We start from the raw sequence: 25,680 nt of genomic DNA on the forward strand, positions 1-25,680 counted from the left end.
CGGCCATAGAAATTAATGGGTCCGTAATTACGGACCGTAATTACGGGCGATTTTACGGTCGTGTGCATGGGGTCTAAGGCTATGTTCACACGCTTAACCAAAAACGTCTGAAAATACAGAGCTGTTTTCAAGGGAAAACAGGTCCCGATTTTCAGACTTTTTTTTAGCAGCTCGCGTTTTTCCCTGCGTTTTTTATGGCCGTTTTTGGAGCTATTTTTCTATAAAGTCAATGAAAAAAGGTTCCAAAAAAGTCTCAAGAACTGACATACATGCACTTCTTTTTCGCGGGCCTTTTTTAAAAACGGCCGCATAAAAAAACGGCCCATCAGAGCAGAACGCTGTATTTCCCATTTGAAATCAATGCAGCTTCCGATTTTTCAGCCGTTTACGGCCCGAAAATGGCCGAAAATAAGCCATGTGAACATACCCTCACTGTGATGGCTTAGCAGGCTCTGCTCGTTTGGCTGAGTGCACATTAGCAACAGCGCGCTGTCATTTTAAATCCCCAAGGTCTCGCGAGAACTCACAAAAACTTGCACATGTGCAGTACTGCATACTACAGACCATTTGGGCATGCCCAGTAGCCACAAGCCGGGTAAGATGGAAGCATAGAGATATGCAGCAGTGCTGAGACTGTGCAGAGCCTGCAATCAGACAACATGATAATATCGCTGTGGAGAGCCGGAATGACCGCATTAATGTACAGAAGTGATAAACATAAAAATAAATAAATATATAAACATCCTTGCTGCCCAAAGTCCAGGCACAATGATTACACATTATATGCAACTTAGCCGCTTTATCCCATGACATGAGGCGTCAAACAGCGGCGGTCCCTGAGGCAGGACCTCTCAAGGCCAGGAAACAGGGAGTCAGACATCTTTTCTTTTTATCTTCAGATCCAACAGAAGAAAAAAACACGAATTGTCTCCCGGGGTCCTTATAGGGAGTGTGGCCACATCTTGATTGTTAAATTAATCTATTATCTTCTGTCCTATAGGTGTCGTATTAAATTTAACCCTTCTGTGCTGCCTGAAGGACGTCCAAAAAAACAGATGTTTCACGTTCTTAAAGCCCAGGTTCTACTCTATGGCATGTGCTCTGACTGTAATTCTACGGCTACATTCACACGAGCGTATAAGTTTCACGCGTGTGAGTTTTACGCAACGGACCCACGCTGCGTGAAAACTCCTGCATGTGTGAATGGCCCCATTGAAATCCATGGGTCCGTGTGTTACGCTCGTCTGAATGAGCCCTACTACTGAGTGATCTAGTTCATTGTAAGTTCCTGTCCAAACATAACTGAATCGCTGCAGAAAATTTCTGCAGCATTTCCGTTAAAACTAGCAGACGTTCCTCTGAAAAATGCAGAAATTCTGGCCACTTTCCGAAGCAGGAATTGACGTGATGCCTTATGAAAACTACGCACCGCAGGTCAATTTCTGGTCAGAATTATTGCGCAGCGTGTGGATGAGATTTGTTAAATCTCACCCACTTTGCTGCTGCGTATTTGTCATCCGAAATTTCGGAGGGAAAATACGCACCATTTCCGCTATGCGTGGACAAGCCCTAATGAATGTTTTTTTTTTTAATCTCAGGTGGAAAGATTCAGTCAGGAGGTCCAGATACCAGAAGCTCGATGTTTTTATGGCTTTCAGATTCTCATTGAGAATATTCACTCTGAAATGTACAGCCTGCTAATTGAGACATATATCAAGGATCCTCGGAGACGGTACGGAGGGATTACAAGCTGGGAATACATTTAATCATTTAATTTTCTAGACGTTACCACGTTTTAGCTAGATTAGTTCTCAAGATATTGTTTAAAGTGAAACTCCACAGTTAAAATCCACATAAAAAATTTAGTAACTTTATAAATACTTTCTTTTACTTCTCTTGTATTGATTTTGTTTGTTCTGTTTCCCACCCAAAGTATCCGTTCTGCTTATTTCTATTACTAATATGTATTCAGCTTATTTGCGCTCCGCAGACAGTCATGTGACCTAATAACTTTTGTCTAAGCTCCCACAGTGCACTGCTCTCTGATATTTCAGAATTTCAAATTGAAAGGTGTTCTCTGCTTTGGACAACTCTGATTTGTTAGACGGGTCTGTTGGCAATAAGCTGATCACAAAGAGTCCCCCTGCTGGGACCCTCAGCGATCAGCTGTAATCTGTGGGGCAACCTGGCAGTAAGTATTCAAATTCCCTGCAGTGCCACCACAGGGGAAATTAAGCATTACACAGTGTCCAGGCATATAAATAGGCTGTCTGTGTAGTGCAGGACAGGACAGGTCCTCCAGAGCTAGACAAATTCTATGTAACCGCTCTCCATTCTGACCAAGAGATGAGAATCCTGAACAGGGGACCCCCCTCCATTAACTCAGAATTCCCTAAAAGGGCATATAATTTTTTTTTTAAAAACCGGACAAACCCTTTACTGTTGTATTTGACCAAATGATAACATATTAAAATAAAATATTATACAATTGTGATTAAAAAGCAATGGAAGATATGCAAAGCCAAGTATGTTCACATCTGTGTTGAACGACTTGGTGGAGGAATCTTTCAGGGTTTCAGTCACTTTTAATGGCAGGAATTACGCAATATGCAGAGCTATTGTCAAACAAATAGAAACCCCAATGGGGTCAATTGAGGTCAGTTGCGACCATTTAGATCTGTCATATGGTGGATACATCATAGGGTCATGTCTATCTTTATAAGGTCTGAGAGGCCACAGGGAAGGAGTATATGGGGTATGCTATTTACCAACCCCACCATTGGCACTTTAGGAGCCTTTAGTTGTACTTTCCAGTGTAATTGGGGCATTTGTCATACGTAATAAGGTGCCCCTCCTATCAGGTTTGTATATTAATATGCATTTTTCGGCTACTTTCACACAGCAGTTTTTTGGTCAGTATTTGGAAGCCAAAACCTGGAAAAAGTATAATAAAAACTTTTATACATCTTCCGTGTTATGGATCCATTTTTCGTATTACAAATACTGATCCAACACACGGACTAGAATACTGACATGTGAAAGAGCACACTTTTTAAGTGTTTTATAAATGATGTTTTACAATTAACAAATTTTTTTTAATTTATTTTTTTAGCGATTTTTTATTTAATGCTATTGAAACAATGCCGTGCATTCGAAAAAAAGCAGAGTGGGCCTTGCAGTGGATATCAAACAGGACAGCTTCTTTTGGTATGTATTACTGCGTTTGAGAGCTATAGAAAGAGCTACTCATATCGTGACGTATGTTCCTTACATGCTTCTTACACTTTCTTGGCTTCTTAGAAACAACATTAGAAGAACCACAGACTATATATTTAGATTTATCATATATACAGTATATACAGAGGTTGACCCATCAGAACAACTTCTTTTCTGAATGCAGACCCAGTAGGTTTAGCTGATCACTGCAGGGTTTGGCAGCTGAAACCGGGGAGATCAACTGGGGGGAAACTGCAGGTGGCTACACATTGGTAATTCTTTGTGCCCATTCAAATGAATATACAGCCATGGAATATGTGGTTGGGCCAAGTCCTGCAGTTTGCCACTCTTTGCTGCGGCCCTCCGCTCTCGCTAATAGAAGGAATGCCTGAGCAGGAGACCCTTCTGTATGATGTTTAGATGCCCTCATAATGCCCCCCATATGAGCTCCCCATACAGTATAATGCCCCCCCATATCAGCTCCTGATACAATATAATGCCCCCCGCCATACCAGCCCCCATACAGTATTATTCCCCCCGCCATATCAGCCCCCCATACAGTATAATGCCCCCATTTGTGCACAATAGAAAAAGAATAAAATTACTGACCTATCCCCGTTCCTACACCGGGTGGAGGATCCTCCTTCTCCTCTGGTCAGTGCTATGAGTGACTGGGCACAGACTGGCGCAATGACGTCACTACATCGTGCCTGTCTGTGTTGAGCTGCTCAGGGCACAGTAAATGCTGGAGTAAGGAGATGTCAGCTCCTTGCTCCAGCATTGAATGGAACTGGGACCTCGCAACCCCCCATGGAGTTCTTCACGCGACCCACAGTTTGTATTGTATTGTGCAGTTTGCGGAGGAGAGGGGGGGCTGTAATTTAACGGCCCCCTCTCCTCTCTCCACCGCAAACACAGAGCACAATGCAATACAATAGATTACGGGCCCCCTCTGCAGCTGCGGCAAGGGGGCGTGTCACTGCTACGGACAGTGCAAGAGAAGGATACCGCTGCAGTAAAGGCCTAGCAAAGGAGGAAACCCGGCGTTTGGTGATGTCCATTGGGTCCAGACTTCAGGCAGTCATTGCCAGCAAAGGATTCTCTACAAAGTATTGCATTTTTTTTTATTTATGGTAATGTTAATTTGTCCAATTACTTTTGAGCCCTTGAAATGAGGAGGCTGTGTAGAAAAATGGTTGCAATTCCTAAACATTTCACAGGATATTTTTATTCAACCCCTTGAATTAAACCTGAAAGTCTTCACTTCAATTGTATCTCAGTTGTTTCATTTCAAATCCAATGTGGTGGCAGCAGAGCCCAAATCATGAAGATTCTGTCACTGTCCAAATAATTCTGGAAATAACTGTATAGAATAAATAGTAAGACCGAAAATTATTACTTTTTAAATCCATGTAAAACATCCACCCATCTATGTAGAAACACACATAAAATAAAGATAATTGTATCCTTTAATAAGGGAGTTTATATATAACAAATGAGAAGACCTTTGGGGTACGTTCACACACTGCAGACTCTTTTTCCCGTAGCAGTAAATAAGTAAATCTGCAGATCTTGGCATGGTTTTCACTCCTCACAATACAATGGATTAGATCTGCGACAGATAGGGCATGCTTTGGATTTAAATTTCCTGAGCATGCTCTCAAATCTGTATATTGAAAAGGGATACATTCGCTGTGAACTTTCGGAACAGACAGAATGAGCATGCTCTGATTTCCGTGCGTAAAATGTTCAAATCTCATCCACATAGCTAGTGCTGTAATCTGCATGGAAAATTCGGCAGTATTTCCGTCCCGTGTGCATGGTGCCAGAGTTGGGGTTTTCTAAAATCCCATTCACCTGCATCTTATTGTATATTTTTGTGGATTTTCAGTGTGGAATCAACACTGCAAATTCACAGCAAATCATTAACGTGTGAAGAAACGTAACCTAATGCTTATTTTATCTCTATTTGCTTTGCAGGTGAAGGTAATGTATTGTTCCAAACTATAGTTCCCAGTTATCAGCCATTTTCAGGCAGGGGAGAGGCTGATTGTAGTGCTCTTCAATAGGACTACTAACTGGATGTCCAGAAGAATTCCTACTCTATTATCACTACTTTTATCTTATCTTCAGTTCTGAGAGCCTTAAGAAACAGAGAAATTCCTTTAGGCCTCATGCACACTTCCATCACCGTTTTCACGGCCGTTTTTCACGGATCCGTGTGTCCGTGATTATATCAGTGTGGTTCCCATGTGTACTCCGTGTACACTTCCGTGTTTCCGTTTCCGAGAGGAAACTAATTCCCATTCACACTATGCACCCGATATCAGTGCAGGCACAGCGTTTCATTGTGAGTAGTGGAACACAGCATGGACAGCGACAGGGTCCGGAAACATTAGAAATCTATATTGTGAGCTCTGCGCATGGCACTCACTGTCCAGCGGTAGTCACTTTCCAGGGTGCTGAAAGAGTTACGATCAGTGCTGGATAGAGAGAAGAGGCTGCTGATCAGTGCTGGATAGAGAGAGGGGGCTGCACTGATCGGCAGTAACTCTTTCAGCACCCTGGACAGTGACTACCGCTGGACAGTGAGTACCATGCGCGGCGCTCACTATAGATTTCTAATGTTTCCTTCAAAAACCCGCAACAAATAGTCAAGTGCAGCGACTTCCGCTGCAAAAATCACAACTCAGAAAAAAATAAGTTTATACTTACCCAGAACTCCCTGCTTCTTCCTCCAGTACGGCCTCCTGGGTTAACGTTTCATCCCATGTGACCGCTGCAGCCAATCACAGGCTGCAGCGGTCACATGGACTGCCGCGTCATCCAGGGAGGTCGGACTGGATGTCAAAAGAGGGACGTGTCACCAAGACAACGGACGGGGCACGTATGAACTTCTTTTTCTTTCTATCGCTGCATTCCGCTGCGGAAACTCTGCCCGAAAGGGCTGCACCTTTTCTCAATCCAGCACTGATAGAGAGAAGAGGCTGCTGATCAGAGCTGGATAGGGAGAAGAGGCTGACGATCAGTGCTGGATAGAGAGAAGGGGCTGCCGATTAGTGCAGTGCAATATGTCTCTCTACGTGTACTTCTGCCCGCCCGGCCATTGCTAGGCAACGGCTCCATCACACACGCACAGCACACGGAAGCCTTCCGTGTGCCTTCAGTTTTTTTGACTGACCCATTGACTTGTATGGGCCTCACGGTCACGGAATCTTGCACCAAAGTAGGATATGCTCTACTTTTGTCGGAACGGAACAATGGGACCGTTAAAAAAACCTGAAGTGTGCATGGTCCCATTGAAATGAATGGGTCAGGGGGATAACCGTAAAAAAAACGGCTAGCACCCTGAAGGAAAAAACGGAAGTGGGCATGAGGCCTTAATCTGGCATTAATGTGCCATCAGACATTTTTGATTATTTGACAGTCATATAAACTTTAGTTGAAAGATTAGAGAGGCTCGAGGAAGACTGCCCAAAATACATGGAAAGTGGCATTACAAAATATGCAGCGCTCTCTTCCCTTCTTCAAAATTATCATGCAGTTCTGTGCTGGAAACCAGTGCTGGGTTATCAGATTTTCTGAATTATTAGGCAATGGATTTGACCAGTTTAGTCCTATAATTCCCCCTTCCTGAGATAAGCGGCATGGCATGTGTCTGACCTCCTTTTATCTCCCACAATATTTTGAAATAACATGCAAGTTGATAAGGGAATTAATTCGGATAACGGTCAGCTCTTCATGGTTGACAGCTATCCCATGTCTATAACCACCTGTGGGTCTAGAATTGTGGCTCATATTGTCTTCATTGTAGGAGAGAGGATTGTGGCGTTTGCTGCTGTAGAAGGGATTTTCTTCTCTGGATCCTTTGCTGCTATTTTTTGGCTGAAAAAGAGAGGTTTGATGCCCGGACTTACCTTCTCCAATGAGCTGATCAGCCGGGATGAGGTAGGACCACATGTCCATATAAGATCTAAACCTAATATTATATATGGGGTAATGTCCCCCCTACTGTAAGAATATAAGACGTCACCAATGAGCTGGGTGTCCTTAGTAACGGATGAGTCCGCAAGCTGTGTGCATATACTGTATACTCTGATGTCATTTATAATATTTAGGGTATATTCACAGAGGCATCAGCTGCAGATTTTCCGTCTGGATTTGGGAATGGAAAATCTGCAGTTTATTATAGTAGCAGCAAAGTGGGTGAGATTTTAACAAATTGCAGAAAAAATACGTTCATAAATTGACCTGCGATGTGGATTTTTTATTCACAGCTTGTCAATTTATGTTGCGAAATCGTTGCATTTTTGTTGCAAATTTTTCACATTAAGTTCAATGGGGAAAAAAAAATGTCACAATTTTTGCCGCGGAAAAGCTGCAGCAAGAATCGCAAGTAGGGAACAGAAAAAATTCTGTAATTCAGAATTTTTTTAAATTCCCATTTAAAATAGAAAAAAAGTCCATACTCACCTCCCGTGGTGTTGCATTGGCTCCTTGTCCTCTCTGCAGTTTTCTGTGCTGTCGGCTTATCATGATGACGCTGTGTCCCATGTGACTGCCACAGCCAATCACAGGCTGCAAAGCTCACATAGGAAGCAGCGTATTCAAAGGAGGCCGGCTGTATGGAGACGAGACGTTATGGGCAGGGATGTGTCACTGTGGCAATGAGAGGTGAGTATGGACTTTTTTTTTTAGCCTCTGCTTTCTACAGCAGCCTTTTCGGTCCGAAAATCGGCAACAAATTAAACACAATTTGATTGCAAACCTTGAGCCGGAATTCCCTGAGGGATCTTGGTCAGATACACTGCAGACTTTTTCCGCAGAGTAACCGACCTGTGTAAACATAGCCTTATAGTTTAAACCTAAGGAGGGCATCATTCCTTATCCACAGTTTTACTAAAACCAATATCTGCGGTTCTACTCACCAGAACTTAGAGTCCAATAAGGTTCTATGGTGATCTAGGATCAGTTTGAACCAAGGGGGGTCTATGTGTTGCGGCCGTATTAGGACCTTAGAAGGGGAGTAAACCGCACAATCAATCAGGTGGAAACCGTGGAATTGAATTCTCCATGTAAACATATCTTAGAATACAATTCTTTGTCCATGTGTCCTGTTAGAGCATATGGACCCATAGAAAGGTCCGCCACTCGCAGCCACCCTCTATGAGCCAGAATGGAGAGCCGCTCCATAAGACTAGCTCCCGCGCTGACGGAGCCGGCCTGTCCTTGCGTTACATGGTTGCCCATTTGATTGAATGGTCAGCATATAAAGCTACATATCCCACGCAGCGGCCAATGAATGGCCAGATGTAACTTCCCAGCAGATCACTAGGGGTCAGAGAGATGGCGAACTCCAAGCAATATCTCATTGATACGCTGGCTTCTATCTAAAAGGGCCTGTAAGGAATTGCTTATATTACAATTCCCTGATGTAAAAATGTGTACAGTATTGCATGGCTGTAATATCTGACATTGTTTTCATTTGCAGGGTCTACATTGTGATTTTGCGTGTTTAATGTTTCACCACCTGGTGAATAAACCCGCACAACAGCAAGTCACCGATATCATAGCCAGTGCCGTGACAATAGAACAGGTAATACGTTTTCTAAGTAATAGGAATTATTCTATGCAGTGGCACACCGAGAAGAGAGAACAAAATGCCCTGCCATATCATGGTGCTGAGTTTTGCCACCCAGAATGCAAGGGCCCGGTGTTTGTTTCCCCCTCCCCCACCTTTCCATGACCCTTAGACTAATTCCCCCGCCCCTTGCTTACAATGTAGTTCCTCTGAAGAGGGGGTCCTGCTCCGGACCCAGCTACCCAGGAACCAAGGGGATGGGGCCAACCGGGGCTGGTCCCTATAGCATCTGCATGTTCTGCTTCTATGGTACTGTATGTATGCCCGTGTACTAGTGTATAAGAAGAAAATGTTATTATTCAGTCTTCTTTGCTATTAATATTATTATGTATTATTCACTATTACACATAGGGACCCTGACTTTCTAGAGTTTGTTCTTGAATTCTATAGCCCAACTTGACTAAGGGCCTGTTCACATCACCGTTCGCTTTCCGTTCCGGGGTTCCGTCGGAGGTTTCCGTCGGGTGAACCCCGCAACGGAAAGTGAAAGTGAAACCACAGCTTCCGTTTCAGTCACCATTGGTATCAATGGTAGTCGACTCCGCTATTGATTCGGTCGGAAAACCGGAAACCTGCCGAAATGGTGACGAATGGAGACCATTAGCGATGTTTCCGTCACCATCGATATCAAGTAAATCTATTGGGCTGTGTCTGGCCACGCCCTTCTGTTAAGCCCCACCCACTTTTTGGAAATATAATGAATCTCCTCCTATGTATCTTCCTGCTGTATACACACACACAGCCATACACACAGAGTGATCAGCGTCGCTAACTATGTTTATAGAAACCTGGGAAATACCCTTAACCCCTTCCCGCGATTGGGCGTAACTATACGTCCGAAATCAAAGTGATTTCCCGCAGACGGGCGTACAGTTACGCCCTGCAGATAAAGCGAGCACAGGAGCGGTGCGCGCTTTATCTTCAGCGGCTGTCAGCTGTTATACACAGCTGACATGCCGCTGCGATGGCTGTTACCGCCGATCGCAGCCATTTAACCCCTTCAATGCGGCTGTCAATGACGTCCGCCGCATTGAAGTGGTTTACAGAGGGAGGGAGCTCCCTCTGTAACCCCCGGGCCCCCCCGCGGTGGATCGCGGGTGGCGATTGTTGCTATGGCAACCAGGAAGCCGTTACTAGGCTTCCTGGTTGCCCAGGTACGGTAGCCTATTAGGCCCTGCCCGAGGCAGGACCTAATACGCTAACTGTCAAATGAAGAATGACAGTTACGATGCACTGCACTACATAAGTACATACATAAGTAGTGCAGTGCATCGTACCGGGGATCAGAAGACCAGATCTTCCAGTCCCCAGGTCAGTGTAAAAGAAAAAGTAAAAAATGTGAAAGAAAAATAAATAAATAAAAGTTAATAAATAATAAATAAATAATAAAAACAACTCTTGCCCTTTTTCCCTGATCAACTCCTTTATTATTAAAGAAAACATGAAAATATGAAAAAAAACTATACATAATAGGTATCGCCGGGTTCGGAACGGCCTGATCTATAAAAATATCACATTATTTTTACCGCACGGTGAATATCGTAAAATTTTTTAGTAAAAAACAATGACCGCATTTTATTTTTTGGTCATCTTGTCTCAAAAAAAATGTAATAAAAAGTGATCAAAAAGTTGCAAGTAACGCAAAATGGTACCAATAGAAACTACAGTTCGTCACGCATAAAACAAGCCCTCCCGCAGCGATATCAACTAAAAAATAAAAAAGTTATGGCTGTCAGAAAATGGCGACACTAAAACATGATTTCTTTAGAAGAGTATTTTTACTGTGGGAACGTAGTGAAACGTAAAAAAACGATATAAATTTGGTGTCGCTGTAATCGTATCGCCCCGCAGAATAAAGTTAACATGTTGTTTATACGGCATGGTGAACACTGTCAAAAAAACCAAAAGAGAAACGTGCTGGAATGGCTGTTTTTTGGTTTCCTCATCTCCCAAAAAATGGAATAAATAGTGATAAAAAAATCGCATGTACCCCAAAATGGAACCAATAAAAATTACAGCTCGTTCCACAAAAAACGCGCCCTCACACACGCCCTAACGGAAAAATAACACGTTATGACTCTCAAAACGCAATGGTGCAAAATGATTCTAAATGACGGCCCAGACTCATTTTTAGGTCCAGTAGAATTTCACTAAATACCCCACATCGTCATTTGCTGGACCCTGTAGACGCAGCAGAGATGAGGAAACTTTAGGGCCTTGTGCGGCTTATAGGGCTAGTGAAGAAGTCAAATATAAGGCAATACTGGAGCGCAGATATTTTGTATAATACCCAATAAACCCGGCCTGTGCATAAAGGATTGGTTCCAAGCGTACCACACCAATCCATGAATTATTCATTCACCCCATTTATTACATCATCCTATTATGACCTGTTGCACTCCGCCCAGCTTACATATACCCTGATGTACTCCGCACAGATTACATATGCCCTGATGTACTCCGCCCAGCTTACATATGCCCTGATGTACTCCGCCCAGCTTACATATACCCTGATGTACTCCGCACAGATTACATATATCCTGATGTACTCCGCCCAGCTTACATATGCCCTGATGTACTCCGCCCAGCTTACATATACCCTGATGTACTCCGCACAGATTACATATACCCTGATGTACTCCGCACAGATTACATATATCCTGATGTACTCCGCCCAGCTTACATATACCCTGATGTACTCCGCACAGATTACATATAACCTGATGTACTCCGCAAAGATTACATATACCCTGATGTACTCCGCCCAGCTTACATATAGCCTGATGTACTCCGCACAGATTACATATATCCTGATGTACTCCGCCCAGCTTACATATACCCTGATGTACTCCGCACAGTTTACATATACCCTGATGTACTCCGCACAGATTACATATATCCTGATGCACTCCGCACAGCTTACATATGCCCTGATGTACTCTGCACAGCTTACATATACCCTGATGTACTCCGCACAGATTACATATACCCTGATGTACTCCGCCCAGCTTACATATACCCTGATGTACTCCGCACAGCTTACATATACCCTGATGTACTCCGCACAGCTTACATATACCCTGATGTTCTCCGCACAGCTTACATATACCCTGATGTACTCCGCACAGCTTACATATACCCTGATGTACTCCTCACATGTTACATATAGCCTGATGTACCCGCACATATTACATATACCCTGATGTACTCCACAGATTACATATATCCTGATGTACTACGCACAGCTTACATATATCCTGATGTACTCCGCGCATATTACATATACCGTGATGTACTCCTCACAGCTTATATATACCCTGATGTACTCCGCCCAGCTTACATATACCGTGATGTACTCCGCACAGCTTATATATACCCTGATGTACTCCGCCCAGCTTACATATACCCTGATGTACTCCGCCCAGCTTACATATACCCTGATGTACTCCGCCCAGCTCACATATGCCCCCACATTATAAGCTGAAATACCACTAATACACCAAGCAAAATCTGCGCTTCAAAAGCCAAATGGTGGTCCAACTGAGCCTGGCAGTGTACGCAAATGGCAATTTATGACCACATATGGGGTATTCTGGAGAACCCGCTTAACAATTTATGGCATGTGTGTCTACGGTGGTGCAAGCTGGGCACAACACATTGGGCACTGAAATGGCATATTTGTGGAAAACAGCAATTTTCAATCTGCAACATCTATTGTTTACTCATTTTTGCAAAACACTTGTGCGGTCAAAATGCTCACTACATCCCTAGATCAATTCTTTGAGGCATCTAGTTTCCAAAATGGGGTAATTTTTTGTGGGGTACCACTGTACTGGTACTATAGCTCAATGCAACATGGTGTCAAAAAACAAATCTTGTAAAATCTCCACTCCAAATACTAAATGGCGCTCCTTCCCTTTTAGAGCCTTGCTGTGTGTCCAAATAGCAGTTTATGACCACTTCTGGGGTATTTCCCTACTCTGAAGAAGTTGCTTTACAAATGTTACGCTGCTTTTTCTCCTTTATTTGTTGAGAAAATGAAAATTTTTTAACTAATGCTGCGTCTTATTGGAAAGTAATGTAATTTTTCATTTTCACTGCCCATTTCTAATAAAATATATGACACACCTGTGGGGTCAAAATGCTCACTACAACCCCTAGATGAATTCCTCAATGGGTGTAGTTTGCCAAATGGAGTCACTTTTGGGTAGTTTCCACTGTACTGGTACCTAAAGGGCTTTGCAAAAGCGACATGGCGCAGAAAAACCAATCCAGCAAAATCTGCTCTCCAAAAGCCAAATGGCGCTCCTTCCCTTCTGAGCCCGGATGTGTATTCATACAGTACTTTATTACCACATATGGGGTATTTCCGTACTCTGGAGAAGTTGCTTTACAAATGTTACAGTGATTTTTCTCCTTTATTTGATGAGAAAATGAAACATTTTTAACTAAAGCTACGTCTTAGTGGAAAAAAATGAAATTTTTCATGTTTACTGCCCAATTCGAATGAAATCTATGAAACACCTGGGGGGTCAAAATGCTCACTACACCCCTAGATTAATTCCTCTAGGGTTGTAGTTTCCCAAATGGAGTCACTTTTGGGGGGTTTCCACTGTACTGGTACCTTAGGAGCTTTACAAATGCGACATGGTGCCGAGAAATCAAACCAGCAAAATCTGTACTTCAAAAGTTAAATGGCGTGCCTTCCCTTCTGAGTCCTGCCGCTTCCCCAAACAGCTGTTCATGACCACATGTTGGGTATTTCTGTACTCTGGAGAAGTTGCTTTACAAATGTTGGGGTGCTTTTCATCATTTATTTGTTGAAAAAAATAAAAATTTTGAGGTAAAGCTGCATCTTATTGGAAAATAATGTAATTTTTCATTTTCACTGCCCAATTCTAATGAAATCTATGAAACACCTGTGGGGTCAAAATGCTCACTGCACACCTAGATGAATTCCTCAAGGGGTGTAGTTTCCTAAATGGAGTCACTTTTGGGGGGTTTTCACTGTACTGGTACCTCAGGGGCTTTACAAATGCGACATGGTTCAGAGAAATGAATCCAGCAAAATCAGCGCTCCAAAAGCGAAATGGCGTGCCTTCCCTTCCGAGTCCTGCCGCTTGCCCAAACAACAGTTTATGACCACATGTTTTGTATTTCCGTACTCTGGAGAAGTTGCTTTACAAATGTTGGGGTGCGTTTCCTCATTTATTTGTTGAAAAAATTAAAAATTTTGAGGTAAAAATACATGGTATTGGAAAATAATGTAATTTTTCATTTTCACTGCCCAATTCTAATGAAATCTATGAAACACCTGTGGGGTCAAAATGCTCACTGCACCCCTAGATGAATTCCTCAAGGAGTTTAGTTTCCAAAATGGGGTATTTTTTGGGGTGTTTCCTTTGTTTCGGCACCGCAAGACCTCTTCTAACCTGACATGGTGCCTGAAATATAATTTAAGAAAAGGAAGGCCCAAAAATCCACTAGGTGCTCCTTTGCTTCTGGGGCTTTTGTTTCAGTCCAGTAGCGCACTAGGGCCACATGTGGGATATTTCTAAAAACTTCAGAATCAGGGCAATAAATATTCAGTTGTGTTTCTCTGGTAAAAACCTTCAGTATTACAGGAAAAATGGATTAAAATGGAATTTCTGCCAAAAAAAATGAAATTTGTAGTTTTCCCCGCTACATTGCTTTAATTCCTGTGAAACGCCTAAAGGGTTAAAAAAACTTTCTGAATGCTGTTTTGAATACTTTGAGGGGTGAAGTTTTTAAAGTGGGGTGATTTGTGGGGGTTTCTAATATATAAGGCCCTCAAAGCCACTTAACAACTGAACTGGTCCCTAAAAAAATGGGCTTTTGAAATTTTCTTGAAAATGTGAGAAATTGCTGCTAAACTTATAAGCCTTGTAATGTCCTAGAGAAATAAAAGGATGTTCAAAAAATGATGCCAATCTAAAGTAGACATATGGGAAATGTTAGCTAGTAACTATTTTGTGTGGTATAACTATCTGTCTTACAAGCAGATAAATTTGAATTTAGAAAATGCTAATTTTTTGCAAATTTTCTCTAAATTTTGGTGTTTTTCACACAAAAATATTGAATATATCGACCAAATTTTTTCACTAACTTAAAGTACAATATGTCACGAGAAAACAGTCTCAGAATCGCTTGGATAGGTAAAAGTATTCCCGAGTTATTACCACATAAAGTAACACACGTCAGATTTAAAAAATGAGGCTCTGTCATTTGGTCCAAAAGTGGCTCAGTCCTGAAGGGGTTAAAGGGGCTGTCCGGAAGTATGGTGATATAAAAATATTGACAGCAATGTCATTGGATGACTTGGTCATGTGACTTTGTTATGTGCGGGGATGGGTGTGACGGGCGCCAGGGGCCCTGAGCATAATTTTTAGTAAAACCCAATTGGTAGGTTTTTAATTTTTGCCATCACCAGCACACAATCGCCATATTCAGGAAATCCCCTTATCACTAGACAGACCCTATAATGTTAGTGAATCTGTAGGGTGCCCATAACATAGAGATTGGTAAGAGCGTCTGCGCTTTGTGCATTATGGTAATTAAGGAGCATGAGCAGTCTCATCCAATCAGAGGAGCTCCTTCCAAACCTTCTGTTAGGGCATCGTATAGCTATGTGTCTGGGGACCCTTTAAACATGTCTCCACCCAAATTGAAAATTCCGTGAAGTATCACAAAGTGCCCACTCATGTAACTCTCTGCCAACTTGGCTGCTTTTTGACTCTGTTACATTAGTTCACAGCTATGATCAGTGACTGCAGATCAGCCGCTTGGTAGCCTGAAACACACACCCTGTCTCATCAGTGGCTCAAATTACTGCTCTTTCCCTCCCCCATGCTTTACACTGCAGTTCTGTGTGCTCTGATTTTCTGTTATGTAGAAGCACAAGCTCTCCAGAAAGTCAGTGCCTCTTCAGATGAATTATTCACAGCAAGGATAGAAGGATTGTAAACTACATACATCCTAGTCTAAGGCTACACACAGACTTTTTGTAGGAATATTGTGAGTATGATGTATATTTCATGATTTCATTATTAATAGTTACATACAGAAGTCGCACTAAATCTGTTAAATGTAAAAGATTATACAGCTGTATCTATGATTATTGAATGATCCCGCTGCCTGTGATTTTGAAGCTTCATTTGAAGAACTTTTTACAAAATTTCTGCCCTTTAATAATAAATACCGAGTCGGGTGTTGGCAATCATTTTGGAATTGAAGAATTAACTCTGCCGCTGGATAAAGGTTAATAACCCTTGTTGCATTGGGAACATTATCCATTTGATCAGCGTTTCATTACCTTTTTTTTCTGCACAGGAGTTTCTGACGGAAGCTTTACCCGTGGGTCTCATTGGCATAAACTGCAGCTTAATGAAGACTTATATAGAATTTGTGGCAGATCGACTGCTGGGGGAACTCGGGTTTTCAAAGGTAAATGTCATTTATTTCCAGTTATTCGAGGTTTCTTGTAGACACATCATTGATACTCTATTACTTATTTAAAATTATATATATATATATGTCAGATATACAAGATTGAAAGATATAGTGACCGACGGGGAGACCGTAGCGAGCTGTCCCCATTTGCAGCAGGAGGTAGAGCTGTCTGGGAAAGGTGGTCAGCCACCATTATGGACATTATTATACCTCTGACAGGAGTCACCCAGCTTTCCCAGCATACCTAGCCACAATTCTGTGTATATTGGTTGTCACTCAGCTTTCTCTTAACCAGATATAGCTTAAAGGGATTGTCTGGGTACGGGGCGGTTTTTCATGCTGATGACCTATTCACAGGATAGGTCATGAGTATATGATTGTGGGGGTCTGACACCAGGACCCCACACCGATCATCTGTTGTGGCTGCACTCGGGCACCGGATGCCCATGCCGAAAGCATATGGCTACCCGTCACAGTATAGCGGCCGTACTGCAGCTCTGCTCCTGTTCAAGTGAATAGGAGCAGAGCTGCAATACTACAGCGTGGCCGCTATACAGTGTATGGAGCCATCTGCTTCTGACACCGATAACTGCATAACATCTGCTGCCCGGAGGCAGCCAAAACAGCGGGGGTCCGGGTTTCAGACTCCCACCGATCATTTACTGATGACCTATCCTATGGATAGGTCATCAGTGTGAAAAACCGTCCTGTGCCCGGACAACCCCTTAATACAATATTTAATAACTTCAAAAAGGTGCCTATGAAAGGACTTTTTTATGTTGGAGTTTTGAACACTTTACATGACAGTAAACATCTCCGAACACTTTACAGCTGCATTCACAATTCTGTAGATTCCAGAGCTGAAATCTCTCAGGGACTGATTAGTAATCTGATGTCAGAAAAATCAACTGTCGCAATGCATTATTGGAGCTCAGCTGAGTGGTAAGGGAATGCAGCCGTCAACAAGTTCTTTGACTGTTTCCAAGAACAATATGATTTTTTTTTACAGAAATAGTATTAATACTGCAGTGAGAGACAGAGGAAGGTCTGGTTTATGTCCTGCCAAGCCTCCTTGTCAGTATAAATCTGGATTGGCACTGTACTGAGCGCAAAGATGGAGAAAAGTAGCTTGGCAGAAGTTACGCAATGGCATTCTGTCTCTCAACATAAACTATTAATCAGATTTTTCTACAAATATATTTAACTGGATAACCACTTTATGCTCTTTTAGCATCATTTAATCCTGAATGAAAGCTGCCATTAATGGTGACTGTATTAAGTTGACATCATGTTCTCATGTTCTAGCAGCTATACCCAGTGCCTGGGAGGTGCCATGGGGTATTTAAACTGATAAATTGATATAGATTATATATCAGGAAATTACCTTTCTTATATCGCGGTTGGAACCTTTTTTTTCGGAAGCAGAGCTCCAAATCCCGTGCATAGACATAGATTCAAAAGATTACATGCTAGATACCTGCAGCCACCACTAGAGGGAGCTCAGGAGATTACTGCATTACATTGAAGTGAATAATAAGACAGTATGCAGTGAGCTCCCTCTAGTGGTGGCTGCAGGTAGCTAGCATGTTATCTTTTAGACCTACGTCTATGCAGGGGATTAAGAGCTCATTTTCAGAAGAACTAATTGCTAACTCATATAAAGATATATTAAGAAATTAATCAGCACAGAATTTTGCATCAAAAAAAGGATCATGAAATGTGTACTTATATCTTTCGTTTTTTTTCTTTCATTCCAGGCATTTAATGCAGAAAATCCATTTGACTTCATGGAGAATATTTCTCTGGAGGGAAAAACCAATTTTTTTGAGAAGCGTGTGTCTGATTATCAACGTTTTGCTGTTATGTCTAAAACAGCGGATAATGTCTTCACGTTGGATGCAGATTTCTGATTGTCTGCAGGGGTGCTTAGCGTACTTAGAGGTTTCCCATAAATTACATTTATCACCTAGCCACAATATAGGCCATAAATGTATGATTGCTGGGACCCCTAGCGATCAGTAGGACACGGCTTCTAAACCCCACGTTCCTCCTCACTACACGACCGTAGTGAGGAGCAGTTTGAATGGAGCGGTGGTCGAGCATGCTTGGTGCCGCTTCATTCCAAGTCTACGGGACAGACGGAAATAGCTCAGTACAACAATCAGCTGTTTCCGTCAGCCGACTCCTGTTCCAAAGGAGGGGGCCACAGCCATCCAACATTTATGGGCTGTCCTTTGGATAGATGATAAATGTCTATTGTGGTGAATACCCCTTTAACATGGCTGTATCATATCCCATATAAGTACAGCAGTGTGCACAAGTGGGTGTGAGGCCACTGCAATCTTAGGCCCGTATCCTCATCCCCCGTGTGTTTTAACAAGTGGATGCTGCTATATAATACGCCAAAGACTCTACATTAACCATGAAATATCTTATGTATGAAGACCACTCACTTATAATCACAGAGATATGATTATTATTACCATGACTGAATTTAAAGAATACGTCCACCTATGCAACTGTATTTTGTATTGCAAATGTTTTACCATTTTGTGTCTACAGCTCCTATGCAGACCTATGAGTCTCCATGGTTACAGACTACAAACAAAAACAGAGCGTGTTCCTCCTTTAATCTTTTTTTTTGGCTAACCTACCAACAGGAAAGGGGTGGCAGAGTGGAGTAATAAATGACTTCAGACTTCATGAGTTTTGCTTAAAGTCTGTAACCATGGAGACACATAGCCCTGCATAGGAGTTGTAGACACAACAAGGTAGAATCTTGTTTTTTTATTAAGACTATTTGCAAATCTGCTTTATAGTTTTTATTTTAGAGCATTGGAGAAATACAAAAAGATGGCTGCAAAGTTGTACATAGCCTTTAATTTTTAGAGGAAACAATAGTGTTCATCCAAAAAATTGGAGATGATCCTGATGATTGCTGTTTCCTATGAGATCAGTTGACTGTTGATATGAAGATTGCTGTCCAACCCTGTGGAAATTAGGTATAATTTTTAGGGTTGATAGAAGTTATTTATTCATCTATCCAGACATATCTAGTTTTAATTTCGGATAGTTTTATTTTCTATGCAAGTAATACAGTGACACTCCACCTTTGCATTATCAGAAGTTCCCCCGTCATAAACAGGAGAGATTCCAATAATACACCTCAAATTCCCTGCTGCTGCTCCACCTGCGCTGTAAGCGGAATACATAAAGCTGATAAAAACTGCTCCACCCACTGTGCTTGTAACCTGCTGAAAAGCCAGGCAGAGCATTCATGGGGAATTTGTGTCCCCCACCGCTGCTCTATCTTCTCACTCCTTTTTGTAAATGGTGTGATACAGGTAACCGGATCATGTTTGGGAATTTATCACAATGCAGTTCCTTATGATATTAGCTATAGGGTTTTTCTAGTAATATGCATCGATTCCCTATCTTTAGGAGAGACCATCACTATGCGTTTGGTCCCTGGGACCCCCATTAATCAGCAGAACAAATGGGACGTTCAATGTTTATAAAGGCTCAGTGACGCATTCGCCTGGTACGGCAGCTCAGCCACATTCACTTGAATGGTTAATTGGACCCCCAACCGATCAGATCATAGGCTTTCAATAGATTTCTCCAGAAGACCCCTTTATATTGGCTTGCAAGGTGGAGCTTTAAAGTCGTGTGTCTGTTTTTGGTGTCCTGAATTGCACTGTTATCTCCTTTAGTCCTCAGAAGACATCGGGAGATGTTGGGAGAACTTTTCTTACGTGGCATGACCTTGCTGCTGATATCGTGGTAGTATAAGCTAATGGCAGCCCCGTGGCTGTGAGTACTGGATAGTTTACATTTCTTTAGATGAGAACGCTGCATTGGTTTTCTTTACATTTTGGGCTTTCTTATTTTTTTCATTTATTTATTTTTTTGCTTGTACAATAGCAGAAAACATTTTTAAGGTTGAGGCTCGCAGAAAGCCAAGATTCTCATAAACAATTCATGGTCACATTTGTACGAAAAATACACCTAACAAATGTAAATTTATCTTCTGGTTCAGTTCACTAAGATATGATGAGACATACAGGACTTATTAGCGCACATTCACTATATACCGTCATATCCGGAGACCAAAACGGTAAATGTCACATCAGAGCCAATGTCCTGCTAACTAAATGCCACCCCGAACTTTCATTTTTTTCTCCTTAACTTTTGCTCCGTGAATTCTCATTTACGCCTTAAATATCTATGGCTGTGCAGAAACCACAGCAGAGTTTGTAGAGCAGGAAATGTCTCTCTATTACAATAATATATATATAAAGATAAGGGTCCACTTTCCTTGCGATAACACTACTTCCCTTCTTAATCGACTTGTTTCGTTTTATTAATATCCATAGTCCGCGCATTGCCGTACCAGCACACCACCGCAGACAATATTGCACTTTCCACAACCGATATATAGAACATATATAACATATTAGCGCACACATCAAATGATCTTAATTGGCGCAGAAAATACAAACGGCTACATCCCTTTTTGTATAGTACATCATAATTTCTCCTCCAATCCAGTTTATCATCCACATACACACCCAAGTATTTATAATTATCTACTCTTGACACCAACTGACCATTAATTTCAACCTGCTCAGGCTCCCTAATCTTTTTACTAAAATCAATTATCATCTCTTTTGTTTTCCCCACATTCAGTTCCAGATAGCTTACCTTCGACCATGCACAGAACCTCGCCACCTGTTCTCTATACTCGTGGTTGTTATTTTTAACAATACACCCGACCACAACCGTATCATCTGAATACTTTTCTAAATGACAGGTAGATGAATTATATCTAAAATCCGAAGTGTACAACGAAAAAAGAAACGGCGCTAAAACCGTTCCCTGCGGGGCCCCTACGTGTATCTCCGACATACATAGCCCTAAGCGAACACATTGTGGTCTCGAAGTTAAATAATTATGAACCCAATTCACAATTATTTGATCAACCCTCCATAGAATCATTTTATCTCGCAGCACACCAGGTCGAATTGTATTAAAAGCACTAAAGAAATCGAAGTAGGCAATCCTAACAGAATTTCCCTGCCCCTCCAAATGTGAATATACCCTTTGCAACAGGTAACTCACCACATCCTCTACATCCATATAGCTGAAATTTGCTTACCGAAATTTTCATTTCCTGGAGTCCGGAGGCAGCACACATGAGATGTTATCTCCCTAGATATAATTAGAAGAGAACAGGTTAACAAGCAATAACCAATTAACTAGTAATGCAAGGACCTCCTATATAAGGTCCAGGGAAACCCCACCTCCTTGTATGGTATGTAGCAGTTAAAATAATTAATTAGGGTGGGAAGCTGTGCTGCCTCCGGACTCCAGGAAATGAAAATTTTGGTAAGCAAATTTCAGCTTTCCTGATCGTCCGTCGGCAGCACACATATGAGATTTGTAAAGCAATATTTATGGGGTGGGAGATCCAGTCGCTTTATTTAACACCATTTTGCCAAAGGCTGAACACACGGGAGCAGAAACGTCCAACCTATAGTGACGGATGAAGGTTGAAGGTGATGCCCAAGTTGCTGCTTTGCAGATCTGTTCTAAGGGCATAAGACCAAATTCTGCTCATGAGGTTGCAATAGAACGAGTGGAGTGAGCTTTTACATGGATCGGAGCCATCTGCCCGGACAGAGAATAACAGACTGATGGTGTCTTTTATCCATCTAGCCAGGGTAGCTTCACTGGTCTTTGGCTTTGCCATGAAATTGTAAGAATAAGGATTCTCCTGTTTAGGCAATGGTGTAATCAAACACATAGCGCCAAAGTTTAAATATCCTCCGAAATCCCATGTATGCGCGCGTCCAAACCCAGACTGCGACTACATCCCGCACACGGAAACAAGCAAGGGATTTACCTTAGATGGCATCATCTTATGGCATGCGAGATCGTGCCCGCGCCATCTTTGCCCGGAGTCAGATGGTCAAACACCGGCACCTTCTTTGCACGATTCCCAGGAAGTGCATTGAGAAGGGAAAACCAGGTACGGCTGCCTAAGCAGGACACTGGTATATTTGTGTGTCCAATATGCAAGTTGGACACACACATTCGTGCAGCAAATGCAGCACAGCCATAGAGTTTTAAATTAAAATAAAGAAATAAAAAAAACAAAGGGGCATAATGGCTCTTCGGGCCGAGGGACCTGAAACTCTTCTGGTATACAGCCCGGCATGATAGATAAAGAAGGAAGGAAGAAAAGAACTAAATAAGGACTCCAAAGAGTCCCACCTGTAGTCTTCTAACCATGAAGAGAAATAAAAATACAAGGAGGTGGGGTTTCCCTGGGCCTTATATAGGAGGTCCTTGCATTACTAGTTAATTGGTTATTGCTTGTTAACCTGTTCTCTTCTAATTATATCTAGGGAGATAACATCTCATATGTGTGCTGCCGACGGACGATCAGGAAAACAACGATAGGCAAATTGTAGTGGATCGAGATGCCCCCCCAACATACCTGACAGATGCCGCAGAACCAAACGTTCAAATACCTTCATGACGTTTGAAGTTAGTGCCACAGGATGATAATCCCCTAATCCCCCCGGATTATTTTTTTTATTTTTCTTTACATATATTATATATTACAAGTTTATACAATAGCTCAATTTCTTCAACTGAAATGCTAAAGTTGGCACATTAGGGACTTTGCCGTTTGTAAACACTACCAGTGATGACCACCAGGTGTCAGCATTGCCTTAGATCCTGATGTTCAAATCATATTTATACGATTATTTTGTTAAATGATATGACTGCAGGTTGTCATAGCCCCACCCACTAATGTCATGGAATAGCAATATATGATCAATAATTGTATGTTGTAAATAAAGGGCAGTCAATTGATTCGCTTCCAAGGACCGTTGGGAAGAGATGTGTAATATTTGGAAACTTTTTAATATTTGAGCACTAACGTGCACCACTACTACAGCTGGATTTCCAGAAATTTTAATTTGAAACAGTATATTACTCTCTCCAATTATGAATGTGATTGTATATCTGTCATAGGGTATGTATATATGTATATATATATATATATATATATATATATATATATATATATATATATATATATATATATATAGGACTCCCAGAATTGCAATGTACAAACAAGGGGGTTTGTACATTGCGCATAGGGGTGCAGGATTATCCTAAGGGTCATAGAAAGGGCACTTGAGCTGCCCATTTTGATATTGACCACTGGGTATAATTAAAGTGTACCTCCACACTGTGCCAGTGTCCCCATTTCATTCAGGGTGCAGAAATGGTGTAAATTTAGGTTTCTATTCTTGAATCCTATGCTGTTTGGTAGCTTCATCCACTTGCAGGCTGCACACTCCATTCTGTGTGTCTGTAGGGAGAAGTTGCTATTTAATAAAATCCTGTGCACACAGAAGCCTCAGCACTAATTCAAGCAGTGTGTAGAAGTGTAATGACAGCTATGGGGGGTGGGGGTGGCACGTGTAACCTGAGCTAACAGGCGTGTAGAATCAGTGACCGGTGACCAGGCTGCAGCTCCACTGTTCTGTAACATGGTAGACAATGATAACAACTTCATGTTAGCCAATTAGGAAGAAAGAGAATTCTGCAACACAAGCGGCTGAACTTTAAAGGGAAAGGCTCCACAAAATAAATGACCACGGAGCCTTCTCTGGTGATATTACCTGTTAGAGAAGTCAGGCCCTTGACTATTAGCTGATCACTGGGGCACTACATTCTGAGAAGGGGTTGTCAAAAATATATGATTTGTTTTCGAAAACTTAAGATGCTGAATTTCAAGGAAAGTCAAGCACTGTACAGTGTTAACTTATGATACATGTATTTATGAATGTAGTATATTAGATGAGTTTTGTAGTTACATGTAATAAAGTTTGCAATGAAAGAACTCTTGCCTAATTGTTTATTTTTTAATAAAAAGAGACTTATGTCTGAAAAGTAGATAAAAGAAAACTCACCTCTCCCAGTATTTAAGATACACACAGATAGTACTGCCTCCCTATGTTTCCCTTTAAATTATTAAAGCACAGGGAGAAATGCCTCTTCCTGTAAATTGATACAGGCAAAGATAGTACTGCCTCACTGTCTCATTTTAAATGATAAAGGCACAGATAGTACTGCCTCCCTATCTCTTACTGTAAATGATAAAGGCACAGATAGTACTACTTTCCATTTCTCGGTGCAAATGAGATAAGCAAAGATAGTATTTCCCTGTCTATTACTGTAAATCAGGGGTGGGGAACCTTTTTTCTGCCATGGGCCATTTGGATATTTATAACATAACTCGCGGGCCATACAAAATTCACCCCTAATGTGATGGCTGGAACTGCTTCTCTTTGGTGAGCCATGTGATGTTACCCGGTATTGATGATGATACTACTGCGTCGGGCAGTCTGGAGCGCAGTTAACACTTTCAATGGTAAGTTTTGAAAAGAACTTGCAGCAGTAAGTTGTTCTCACTTACTTAAAGAGGCTCTGTCACCACATTATAAGTGGCCTATATTGTACATGATGTGATAGCCGCCGTAATGTAGATTACAGCAGTGTTTTTTTATTTAGAAAAACAATCTATTTTCACCAAGTTATGACCTATTTTAGCTTTATGCTAATGACTTTCTTAATAGACAACTGGGCGTGTTTTTACTTTTTGACCAAGTGGGCATTGTGGAGAGGAGTGTATGATGCTGACCAATCAGTGACCAATCAGCGTCATACACTTCTCTCCATTCATCCATTTGTTCACTATGTGCAGTCACATACACACACATTAACGTTACTGAAGTGTCTTGACAGTAAATAGACATCGCGTCCAACCAGGACGCGATGTCTATTCACAATCCCGACACTTCGGTAACGTTTGTGTAGGACTTACAGCACAGCAAGTGTAATCTCGCTGTAAATGAAAGCACAACGTGATCTCGATGCGCTGTGTGAGTAATTCACACACAAACATTACCGAAGTGTCGGGATTGTGAATAGACATCCCGTCCTGGTTGGATCTGATCCACTCTTGGGCTGGCATGCACCATCCTTACTCAGAGCGCCGCAATACCTGACTCCGTCCGCCCATCTCCTCCTAAATGTGAGTGAGTAGGGTGGACTCACGGCGGCAGCAGTGGTCAGAGTGAGGTCGTCCGAACCAAACGATCCCGCGGGCCGGACGTTCCCCACCCCTTCTGTAAATGATGGCGGCACATTCTCCCTGCAAATGAGAAACACAGATAGTACTACCTCCCTGGCTCCTACTGTAACTGAAGGCATAGATAGTCTTGCCTCCCTATCCCTTAGGGCTCATTCAGACGAGCATAATACTCGTC

The 25,680-nt window shown here is 42.0% G+C and overlaps 1 protein-coding gene across 1 annotated transcript in view; it reads left to right on the forward strand.

Moving 5' to 3' along the window:
* Positions 1-20,160, forward strand: part of RRM2B (ribonucleotide reductase regulatory TP53 inducible subunit M2B) — a 77,161-nt gene extending 57,001 nt beyond the window's left edge. Inside the window, exons 4-9 of the mRNA XM_075825902.1 lie at positions 1,599-1,732; positions 3,113-3,207; positions 7,031-7,164; positions 8,708-8,812; positions 16,208-16,321; positions 18,085-20,160. Coding sequence (XP_075682017.1) covers positions 1,599-1,732; positions 3,113-3,207; positions 7,031-7,164; positions 8,708-8,812; positions 16,208-16,321; positions 18,085-18,237 — 735 coding nt within the window. The 3' untranslated portion in view covers positions 18,238-20,160. The remainder of the gene's footprint in view (positions 1-1,598; positions 1,733-3,112; positions 3,208-7,030; positions 7,165-8,707; positions 8,813-16,207; positions 16,322-18,084) is intronic.
* The last annotated feature ends 5,520 nt before the right edge of the window (positions 20,161-25,680 follow it).

The sequence above is a fragment of the Rhinoderma darwinii genome, chromosome 5 (assembly GCF_050947455.1).
Source record: "Rhinoderma darwinii isolate aRhiDar2 chromosome 5, aRhiDar2.hap1, whole genome shotgun sequence".
Lineage (NCBI taxonomy): Eukaryota > Metazoa > Chordata > Amphibia > Anura > Rhinodermatidae > Rhinoderma > Rhinoderma darwinii.